Source organism: Peromyscus eremicus, chromosome 9, assembly GCF_949786415.1.
Source record: "Peromyscus eremicus chromosome 9, PerEre_H2_v1, whole genome shotgun sequence".
Lineage (NCBI taxonomy): Eukaryota > Metazoa > Chordata > Mammalia > Rodentia > Cricetidae > Peromyscus > Peromyscus eremicus.
In genome coordinates this window covers 101,955,809-101,967,842 of record NC_081425.1, presented here as the reverse complement: position 1 = coordinate 101,967,842, position 12,034 = coordinate 101,955,809, and the positions used below count along the sequence as shown (strand labels likewise).

Here is a 12,034-nt window from a genome sequence, read left to right as displayed (position 1 = left end):
TCTGACTGTACAGCATTTTCTTAATTAATGACTGATGGAAGAGGGCCCAGGCCACTGTGGGTGGTGCCATCCCTAAGCTGATGGCCCTGGGTTCTATAAGAAAGCAGGCTGAGCAAGCCATAAGGAGAAACCCAGTAAGCAACACCCCTCTATGGCCTCTGCATCAGCTCCTGCCTCCAGGCTCCTGCCCTGTGTGACTTCCTGTCCTGACTTCCTTCAGTGATACTATGATGTGGAAATGTAAGCCAAAATATCTTTTCCTCTCCAACTTACTTTGGTCATGGTGTTTCATCACAGCAATAGTGACCCTAACTAAAACAGCTGGTAAACTAAGACCGTTTCCTCTGCTGGTTTTCTCACCCATCTCAAATGCTATAGTTTCAAGGCTTGTCTCTGAATCCTCTTTGCTGCTTCATTTGGCCCCAAACCCATTTTGTAACTTCATTTTGACCCATAGCACTGCTATGTTACTCCCGGCTCCCCTCTGGTCCACCCTGTCACTCCCCACACCCCTCTGGTCCACCCTGTCACTCTCTGTACCCCTCTGGTCCACCCTGTCACCCCCACACCCCTCTGGTCCACCCTGTCACTCTCTGTACCCCTCTGGTCCATCCTGTCACCCCCACACCTCTCTGGTCCACCCTGTCACTCTCTGTACCCCTCTGGTCCACTCTGTCACTCCCACACCCCTCTGGTCCACCCTGTCACTCCCCACACCCCTCTGGTCCACTTGTCACTCCCACACCCCTCTGGTCCACCCTGTCACTCCCACACCCCTCTGGTCCACCCTGTCACTCCCCACACCCCTCTGGTCCACCCTGTCACTCCCACACCCCTCTGGTCCACCCTGTCACTCCCCACACCCCTCTGGTCCACCCTGTCACTCCCACACCCCTCTGGTCCACCCTGTCACTCCCCGCACCCCTCTGGTCCACCCTGTCACTCCCACACCCCTCTGGTCCACCCTGTCACTCCCCACACCCCTCTGGTCCACCCTGTCACTCCCCGCACCCCTCTGGTCCACCCTGTCACTCCCTGTACCACCTGACCCACCCTGTCACTCCCACACCCCCTAGCCCAGCCACACCAGACTTCTTCCCACATCCTGAATACTATGGCATGGAGCGTTGGTCCTCTCCATGCATCTGAGCATTCAACCAACTAAGAAAATAAGCAGGAGGTGGGGAATATGTCTGCTCTGAACAGAGAGGCTCTTTTACTTGTCATTATCCCCTAAACAAGGCAGGACAATCACTACTCAGAGAGCACTGACACTATGCTGGACATTGTAAGTGACACAAAGATGGACGCACAGTCTATGGCCATCACTACGGCATTTCACAGATGAGACTTGAGCAGTCTGGATCCTGGCATTCGCCTAAGGCAGATGCTCTGCTGTGGCTGTGTGTTTACATTAGGACTTTGGCATGCAAAGCTTGTCATTTACAGTCCTCTGTGCCTTCTGTTTTTAATTCTTGCTTTAAGAATAATCTCTGATAAGAGCCTCTCCAATCCAACCAGTAGAGTCCTACTCTGAAGCTCCTCACTTGTTTTTCTTCACAGCAACCATGAGGAGAAGTAAACCATGTTTACTTCTCCCCTTCCTCAGAAAGGCAGCTTTTCATTTTTGTCTTGTTCTGAAACAATTCCTGGTCAGTCTTTAAGGCTGAAACATAAGCTCCATAGAGACTGTAGGTCCCTTGTGTCTCCTTTATAACTGAATACCAGCACCCAGCACTGTACTGAATGTTAAATGACTACTGATCTCAAAATCACCCTATACATCTTGGGCTGCTCACTTACTGGCAGTACAGGTGTTCTGAACATGTCACCACCTCACACATTCCTGCACAGACACAATATTACTTTGTCACTCCTAGTCCCCGATACCACCTTGAACCAACTAAGATTTTCCCATATGACAAGCTGCCCACTAAAAACAGCTCACTGCTTAAAATGATGGCAAACTGGAAAACAAAAGAATACTTGAGCATGGAGAATGAGCTTTCTCTATTCATCCATTCTTTCAGTTAACCATTGCTCTAACCCACATCCCAGTGAGCTCAAACTCGGACAACTGTCGAATGGCTCCCTTCTTAGAAGGTGGATGCATCTGACCACACGTGACTGGAAGACGGCAAAACATTCAGATAACCACTTTCTGAGTTAGGATTTCCACTGTTGTAACAGACACCATGAGCAAAAGCAGCTGGTGGAGGAAAGAGCTGATTTCACCTCACAGTTAGCAAGTCCCACTCCATCTCCGAGGGAAATCATGGCAGAAACCTGGAGACAAGAACAGCTGCAGGGGCCATGAAGGGGTGTTTCTTACTGGCTTGATCCTCATGGCTTGCTCAACCTGCTTTCTTATAGCACCCAGGACCACCAGCCCATGGTAGCACCACCCACAATAAGCTGGGCCCTCTCACATCAATCATCAATCAAGAAAGTATACCACAGCCTTGCCCACAGGCCAATCTGCTAGGACATTTTCTCAACTGAGGTTCCTTCTTCCCAAATGCCTCTGCCTTCTGTCAAGTTAACATAAAACTAGCAAGCACAGCTACCAAATGATCATTTTGAGATGTATTAAATGGTTTTTAACACCTATACTAACATATATGACAAACTCTCAAATTTCATATTTAAAGCACTGTCCATTGCAATATTGCTGGAACTCAATTTGGGGTTCACAGTTGATGAAAACATAGTGCTTTTTAAATACTCCCTATTTTCACCATATCTACACAGGAAATTATTAATTTCCCATTGATGTAGCAGATCAGGGACAGAATGAATCTGTTAATTGTAGTGTGGTCCTCAAGATCCATCTGCCTTTAGGAAGAACTGTGAAATTCTTGAGCAACATAATATAAAACTAAAGCTACCTGGGGATAACGCAGGGCACTGGAATTACAGTGTGTAATTTTACAGTAAAACATACAAGGTCTGGTTCTACTATATTAAGACATCCTTGAAAAGCAAAACAACCTATTACATCAACTCTGGAAACATCTAAGAACATCTAAATTTGACAATTCAACATAGTAATTTGATTTCTTTGTTTTCATTCTCTTAAAATATAAGTTCATCCTTTTTTCTCTCCACTGGCTGCTTGTCCCGTCAGAGCCTAACACTGCTCAGCTTCATCCACGAGTCAGGCTGGAGCAGGGCAGGTACTGAAGTGATACACAAGAATTCAGTAAGGAGGCAAATCCTTTACCTTCAGCTGGAGAGCACCACGCTAACTCAAAAGCAGCACTGCTCCTATCCCACTCAGCCGGTCCTTACTCCAGCGGGCTTGGCCCTCAGCACACAGAGATCTCCTTGTTTAGTCACTCCATCCTGCCCCGTTTCTGCAGGCTCAGGCTCTGCAGCGCCCTGCTGCAGACCACCAAACCCTGCCCATGCTGGGTGCCATGTGCTGGCAACTTAAGCCTCATGCCAGAATGCCCACTGCTGAAGCAATGAACAGTCCTGCCACTTCCCAGCAACCTGGACCAGCTCTGGACCAACACTTAATCTGTCACCTTCTGGATCACTACTTACAGTTCCCAGGTCACTCCACTCTATATCAGGCTTCAAATCATGCAGTTCTATCATGAACGATAGTGCATCATAACATGGCAGTTCTATGGAAACAGCAAAGCAAACCCTCACAGCAAGCTCAGACGTCAGAAACACCGAGGATGAAATTCTAGGTCTGCTACTCGGTAGGTGTCCTTAGGGACAGTAAAACTATGTCTAAAACTAACGTCAGCCTCAACTGACCCTCATAAAGATTAAATGGGGAAACGCTGACAAAGCATGCCCACTGCCTCCAAGGCTGGAGCACCCCACACCTGCTAGCTCCCCACGATAAGGAATCATGCTTCCCTGTTTCTTATTCACCCTGAAAATCATCTGCACACAAAGATCTGAAATGGCAAGTGATAAAGGAGCTCTCATTCAATGGTTCCTGGTTCAATGAGACTGTTCCAGTTGGATTCCTGTCGCTGAGATGAAACCATGGCCAAATCCGACTTGGGAGAGGGAAAGGGTTTATGTGGCTTACAAGTCCATCACTGAGGGAAGCCGGAACAAGAGCTCAAGACAGGAACCTGGAGGCAGAAACAGAAGCAGGGACCACAGGCACACTGCTTGCTGCTCAGCTTCTTTCTTAAACATCACAGGCCCAGCTGCCTGGGTGGTGCTGCTTACAAGAAGCTGAGTCCCCTCAGATCAGTTATGGATCAGAAAACGCCTACAGGCCAATCTGATGGATGGTTGACTCGAGTTTGTGCCAAGTTAACAGAAACTAACCAGCACAGAGACATTTTAGAGTAATTTGCTGATTGTGCACAAATAATGCCCTGGATACACATGTAAAGATACCCCATTATTCAATTTTGCAATTCTATTTTTTTATTTATTTAAAATTTTTTATTTTACATACCAAACACAGTTCCCCCTACCTCCCCTTCTCCCACTTCCCCTGCCTTCTCCCCACCCCACCCCACCTCCATTCATTCCCCATAGGGGCTAAGGCCTCCCTTGGGGAGTCAACACAGGCTGGCATACCAAGTTGGGACAGGACCAAGCCCCTCCTCCCTGCATCAAGCCTGAGCAAGGCATCCCACCATAGGGAATTGGCTCTATAAAGCCAGTTCATGTACCCAGGATAAGTCCTAATCCCACTGCCAGGAGCCCCACAAACAGATCAAGCCACATAACTGTCACTCACGTTTGAGAGGGCCTAGTGTGGTCCCATGTAGGCTCTCTAGCTGTCAGTCAAGATTCATGAGCTCCCACTAGCTCCGGTCAGCTGTCTCTATAGTTTTCCCCATCATGACCTTGACCTCTCCCCCACCATCCCATTGCTCCTATAATCTCTCCTCCCTCTCTTCAGCTGAACTCCAGGAGCTTGGCCAAGTGTTTGGCTGTGGATCTCTGCATCTGCTTCCATCAGTTGCTGGATGTAGGTTCTATGATGACAATTGGGGTAGTCACCAATCTGACAATGGGGGAAGGCTAGTTCGGGCACCCTCTCCATCATTGCTAGGAGTCTTAGCTAGGGTCATCTTTGTAGGTTCCTGGGGATTCCTGGGTTCCCTAGCACCAGGTTTCTCCCTAACCCCATAATGGCTCCCTCTGTCAAGATATCTCTTTCCTGTTCTCCCTATCCATCTCTAATTTTGCAATTCTAAGTAAATTCAAATTTTAAAAAATAGTACAAAAGAAAAGCTTTAATAACACAAATGCAAAAATCAAAATTTGTACTGTTCTTAAAATAAAATATGCCCACAGGAATCTTTGTCTTCGAGTGGATTAATGATCAGTTAATTCAAAAAAAATTGAAATTGGTGAACATAATAATCACTGTAAGGAAATAATTTAGTTATACAAAAATAGTTTTCAGGATAGCTTAAAACACAAAGCACTCTGGAAATTAAAACACTGCATATTACAAAGTAATATGGCACTTTATATCTAAAGTACTTAGGCAATAAACCTGAAATAATATCCAGTTATATGTGTGAGAATACTAAATAATAAAATGTTCTACAGCCATTATAAAATGCAATCCCAATGTGATCACTTAATATGTTTTTCACACACATTCTGATATGTTCTTAAAGCAAGAAAAAGCAAAACAAAGAAAATACAATGGTAATGGTCACTAAAACCCCCTTCATCATGCAGCATTATCATTAGAAGATAAATATCTAAAGAATGATTTGAAAAATAAGAGTAGTGCTTCCTGGATTTGCCTGGTTCAATGAAGTTTCTGTTGCTGGGAAGAAACTATGATCAAACTTGGAGAGGAAAGGATTTCTGTCCATCAGTTGTCAGATTGAGGTAAGGGGCACACACACGTGCCCATGAAGCCCCGCCTGTCAAACACGCACACCCTGCAAGGCTATATGTTGGCTGTGTCTTGGTTGAAAAGTCAGCCTTGAGGCAAAGGTAAAAGAACAGGACATGCATTCCTGCCAGCAATGAAAGGGGTCATCTTTAAAACCAAAAAGGAAGGTAAAGAGTGAGAGTGTAAATCTAAATTCTTGAAGGAGTGAGTGGTTCTCAACCTTCCTGATCCTGTGACCCTTTAATACAGTTCCTCATGATCCCCCCCTCCTCAAACTATAAAATTACTTCATTGCTACTTCATAACTATGAAAATAACTTCATAATTTTGCTACTATTATGAATTGTAATGTAAATATCTGATATACAAGATATCTGATATGCTTCCCCCCAGGGGATCTAGACCCACAGGTTGAGAACCACTGTCCTAAAGGACTATAAGGTTAAATGCCCTTGATTGATGTGTTCATGGGTCTTGGGTGGGAGTAGGAGAGGGAACACACACTTGTTTTGCTAAATGCTCATGCTGTCAAACACTATTCTAAATGTTTATAGCCACAGATCTGTGCTACTCTAAACCCTGGTCAAAGAATTTTCTTCCTGCAGGGTTAATGCAGTCTTCTAACTGGCCGCAATGCTGAATACGAATAACTCTGAGTGCACTCTGTGGATGGTCCTCTAGATGAACCTCCCAAGGCTCAGGGAACTCCAGGAAAAAGTGGCAGAAACAACCGGTGGCTGGGGAGGAGAGCTGTGGGATGCGGACTTTGGGACATAATGTGGCTTTGCGTGCATCAGCTCACAGCAGCTATGGTTGTCTGCACTAGAGCAAGACAGTCAAAACTCCACCTCAGATGGGGAAGGGACCCCACTCCTCTCCGAGGAGTACTGCTGAGGGAAAGAGTCACTCTCCTTTGGGGATGTGGCCGCTGGGATGCTGGATGGGCACATACCCATGTGCTTATGCAGAGTAGTAACAGGACTCAAGGTTATTAATAACCATAAAATAAAAGGGAACATGCAGCTGGGAAGGAGGTGGAGAGGTTCTGGGAAGAGTTGGAGGAGGTAGTAGTAGATGGATGTAGTCAATATACATTGTATAAATGTATGAAACTTTCAAAGAATAAAAATATTTTAAAAACACTTGAATTTATTAAATACAAGTCATCTGCTTTTATCTGTGTAACCCTGAGCAAGGTACTTAAGCTCCAAGCAATAAAAGGACCAAACATCTTGCACAACCATTCTTCAACATCCACAAACTGTTATTCAGCTCTTACAGCAACCAGAAGGGACAAGGAGACTTCTGAATGGGGTGCTCTTCCTAGAGAAACCACCACATCTCAGGGACTTCCAGTTCTACAACATGGTTTCAAGAAACATACACACACCCACTCATGCATACACCTAAACACATACATACATGCACACAAACACACACACACACACACACACCATACACACACACACACACACACACAAACACAAATACCTTCTCTTCATAGTTTCAATAACAATGATCTAGAAAATCCTTTTTCCTCCATTAACTTACTTGTCACTATAGTGTGACAGTGTCACAGAAGAAGTGACCACTAGGAAAACCTGAACTAATGGGGAGAGATAAAGAGAAGCACACCAGGTGCAGGATGGACATGTTCTGGTTCAAGCTTACTAAAGACACACTAACCAGACAGCAGTGTGTTATTGGCACAGAAAAACTGTGCATGTGCACACACACACACACACACACACACACACACACACACAGGTATATGAACAGAAAGAACAGAGAGTTCAGCAATAAACCTTTGTATTTACAACCCAGTGATTCCCAACAAGGGAGTCAAGATAATTCATTGGAAGCACAGGAAAAGGAAATAATCCCAAGGATGGACAAGTGGGATTACAAAGGAAATGATCTTCAGCGTAAAGAGATGGCCTATAGAATGAGAAAAAATTCTGCCAATGACATATCACACAGGGAATTAATATTTAGAATATATAAAGAACAGCAAGAATTAAAGAACAAATCATCCAATTAATAAACAGGCTAATATGCTAAAAATACAGTTCTCACAAGAAGAAATACAATGGTCAATAAACACTTGAAAAAAGTATTGAACACCCTTACCATGGGGGAAATGCCAATTAAAACTGCTCTGAGATCCCACATCACTCTAGGCAGAGTGGTCACTACTTTGAAAACAAATGCCAGAGAGGATATGGGTGAAGGAATCCTTGTTCACTGGTGAAAAGGTAAACTGGTGTACCCAGGATGGAAAATCAGTACAGAGGATCCTCAAAAAAATACAGCTACAACTACCATCCAAACCATTGGGGCCACTGGAGCATGACCGAAGGACTCCAAGTCACACACCAGAGGGACTTCACATCTGCATTATTGCTGTTTTATTCACAACAGTCAGGAAAGAAGCAGCCTAGATGTCTATCAACAAATGAATGGATCGCGAAAATGTGGCACATATACACAATGGAATTTTACTCAGCTGTAAAGAAAAACGAAACCATAACATCTGCAGGAAAATAGATGGAACTGCAAATTATTACATCAAGCAATGTGTGCAGACTCAAAGACCACATGTTCTCACATGTAAAACCTAGATTTAAAAGTGTGTGTGTGTGTGTGTGTGTGTGTGTGTGTGTCCATGCACATACATGTACGTCAGCCATGAAACAAAAAAGGGAATTCTGATGGGGTGGGGAAACATCTTGGTGAGAAAAAATAAAAGGAACTCTGTGGCTGGAAGCAGAAGGAAGAAGGACTTTGAAAGAAGGAGGGAACCATTGGAAGAGGATCACAGGAAGGGCAAGTGGGAGAGAGAGACAAGTTAGAACAGTCTTACGGCATGTATGTATGAAAAAGCCATCATGGAACCTGTTAGTTTGTCCATCAACTTAGAAAACAGTGACAGAGAGGCAGAGAAAGGACATAACTTAGTAGTCCTGTCTTTAACAAATGGTGTGGGCAACCCAGAAAAACTAGAGTTGAACTCTGATCCCATATCGCACATACAAATTTTAATTCAAAAGGGATGTATAATTTTCTCTAGCTATGAACCCACAGACAGATTCTATGAGCAGGAACTTTTTCTTAGATATATAATAAAGTTAATTGTTTTGAAACATTTACACTGTAGACAAAAAACTGATAAAGGAAAAATTTAACTTGCCTTAAAAAACATACACATTTAAAAAAAAACACATATTTTACTTTTACTTTTCTCAAGAACAAAACATGCAAAGAAAATTTAACACGTGTAAACATGTACTTCCTACATAAAATAATTTAGTCTGTTAAATCACTTGTAGGCGCTCTTTTAAGTAACTGCCAGAGAACTCACTGGGAGATCACATGTTTAACACTGTATTTCATCCTTATTACCAAAAAGATAAAGCAAGACTTAGGATCACTCAAAATCTATAGGGTGGGGTGGAGTGGGCCAATACTATATAAGATAATTTCCTCTGGAAATGGCTCACACAAATATGGCTGTCTGCACCAAATATGTAACTGGAGTGGGGGAATAGATATTTCAATCAAGGCTTATGTAATAGTTAAAAATGTGTTTGTTCTTTCAATAAGATTCCTAGTGTTTCTTAACTAGACATCACGCTAAAATATGCATCAAAACGCATCGAGCCTCCCTATCTAAACTGACAGACAGACTCAGTTATGTACTGTCTGCTAATGTCTCAGAAAGCAGGATTCTACCACACTCTTGAGTGCAAAGTGACACCTTCCACAGACACAGGTTGATAACCCATAGATAAATTCCTCTTCCTCCCCATCTGCTTGAACAAGTAGACCCACAGACAACCCCTCACACCTTCATCTGTGAGAGCTGACCACAAACTCTCCATGGACCCAAAAGACAAGACTTTGTAGCTGATCTGTAACAGATAAGAAACACAGAGAGATTTCTTCAGAAATGAGAGCTGAACGCAGATTCAGGGAGGGACTCTTCTGTTACACAGGTAACATTCATTTGTTGTATTACTGTAAGTTAGTTCCTTAGTCAGTCAGTAGACCGTATCTTTTAAAAGTCAACCACAGAGCTATTGTTAACTCTGGCCAAAAACAAACCAAAGTTAATCACCCTCTAACTTCTCTTTCTAAAGACACTAACCACATTTTCGATGAACTACATTGGTGTAAGCTGAACACAGTGGTTCATGCCTGTAGTCCTAGTGCTCAGGAGGCTGAGGAAGATTAAAAGTTCAAAGCTGGTGTGTACTATATAATGAGATCCTGTCTCAAAAATACAGTGAGTGGAGATGTAGTTTAGTGGTAGGGAGCTTGCCTGTCATACCGAAGGCCCCAAGTTCCCCCCCACTGCTACAAAAAGAAATACATATGGACAGATTTACTATCAATCAATCAAATATGTGATAATCAAGCAAAAAAATATAAAGTTCATACATTTACCAAGCAGTTGTTTTTTAAAGGTTACAAAGAATATATATGCTGAAATAGTTATTTTTTAATAAAAAAAATAAAGAGTAACACTATTAAAACAAATAGTATCCCAGGAAAGAATGGATTTTATTTAAAAGATCTAATTCCATCTGGAGTTCCTTCCCAAGTCAATCTCTGTCACCTGAGGCAACCGTACTCTAAGTCTCAAGCATGGCAGATTTGGACAGTAAACGGTCTTACCTGACACAAAGAAAGACTCATTCAAATGCACAGCATTTGCACATTATCCCTGTAACTCTGCACACTGTACACGATGCTCATAGAAAGAACCAAACAGAGTTACTGCAAACATAGCCTCATCAGCACTTTTCCAGTACCGAAACAAGTCATCAAGGACCCACGCATTCATACGACCATCTGCAAAAGGTTCGTTTTCACATGAAAATAAGACAGGCAAAATCAGAACTGTACCAAATAAATTCACCTGCATTCGATGTGGGAAACACTGTCATTTTTTAATCTGCCCTCTCCCCTTCAGTGCTTGAGACCGTCAATTTAAAGCAGGGAAACTCCATGCTGGCCTGCTTCCAATACTGACCTCATGCCACAGCAAAAATTAAAGGCCTTAAAATAGCCCAACAGCCACCATCCAATTATCACGCTGGCCTGAGGCCAACACAGGCAGGAAGTTATTTTTCTCTTCTTCCTCCATGTACCTGTGTATTAATCACTTCTGGGCAAATGCTTTTATTTCCTCCAAATAAACACTGACCAGAAAAAAACGGGGGAAATGTAGTCACAAGAAGAAAATTTTCACTATTACTGCCTCAAACCATTCATCATTATTCAGCTCAACCAACAACCAAAGACGCAAAGTAAAGCATGAAAAAGCCCCGTGAGTGTTTTGGTGCTTTTGAAAATCAATTTCCAACAACTGAGTATCTATCAAACAACAAACACTTTAGCCATACTTTTATTCCATGGCATTACAGACATCATTTAAGGTCGACATACCTCTTCCAATGAGAGATACTCTCATGAAGGCCCGGCCGCACTGTGGACAACTCCAGCACAGTCACACTGGCTACATTCAGTTTCTGTGCACAACCAATCACTACCCCTGTTCTCCAGTTACTTAAGCACAACCAATCACTACCCCTGTTCTCCAGTAACTTAAGTCCAAGCCACCTCGCTGTTTTCACTCTTTAATCAAATGTACCTTCTACAAAACAGTCAAGGAAATGAAACCGGAGTACTTACCTACAGTTGGGAGGGGGGTCCAGCGTGATCTCTGCAAGCTCCTTCTGAATTCTTTAAAATGAAGACAAGGAAAATCATGTTCAAACATCTTCACACTCAACCTGTTTCAATAGGCTGCACTTGCACAGCAACATCTTCCATTCACACACATTTAGTGAGAATATTAGTCCTGTAGGAAGAGCCACATACACTAACAGAGGTGCTCTTTCTCCCAGGTGTGAAAAACGGACATCGACAGGGTGACAGGAGGTCATCCACTAACGGCATGCCAGCCATTATTCCATAGTGGAAGCAATACTAGGGCTTCGTCAACCCAAAATCAGGATTCTTTTTTTTTTTTCCTAAAACAGAAAATTGCTTTTCTCAGCTCTAGCTCCTCTCGGGGAACAGAGCTCTGGTACAGAGACAGCAAACACCTCCCACCCATCCCACCCCACCCCAAAGCTCTAGCATTGCCCTGAGCTCAGTGGCCCAAGCCCAAAGCTAAACCTC

The 12,034-nt window shown here is 43.4% G+C and overlaps 1 protein-coding gene and 1 long non-coding RNA gene across 3 annotated transcripts in view; one reads left to right on the top strand and one right to left on the bottom strand.

Moving 5' to 3' along the window:
- Window positions 1-12,034, bottom strand: part of LOC131919739 (ubiquitin-conjugating enzyme E2 E2) — a 304,556-nt gene that overhangs the window by 277,917 nt on the left and 14,605 nt on the right. For both annotated transcript variants that reach the window (XM_059274172.1, XM_059274171.1), the window contains exon 3: window positions 11,543-11,593. In XM_059274172.1, the coding sequence (XP_059130155.1) occupies window positions 11,543-11,593 (51 nt within the window). The remainder of the gene's footprint in view (window positions 1-11,542; window positions 11,594-12,034) is intronic.
- The window catches only part of LOC131919741 (uncharacterized), a 38,166-nt gene that overhangs the window by 15,020 nt on the left and 11,112 nt on the right, over window positions 1-12,034 (top strand). The window lies entirely within an intron of this gene.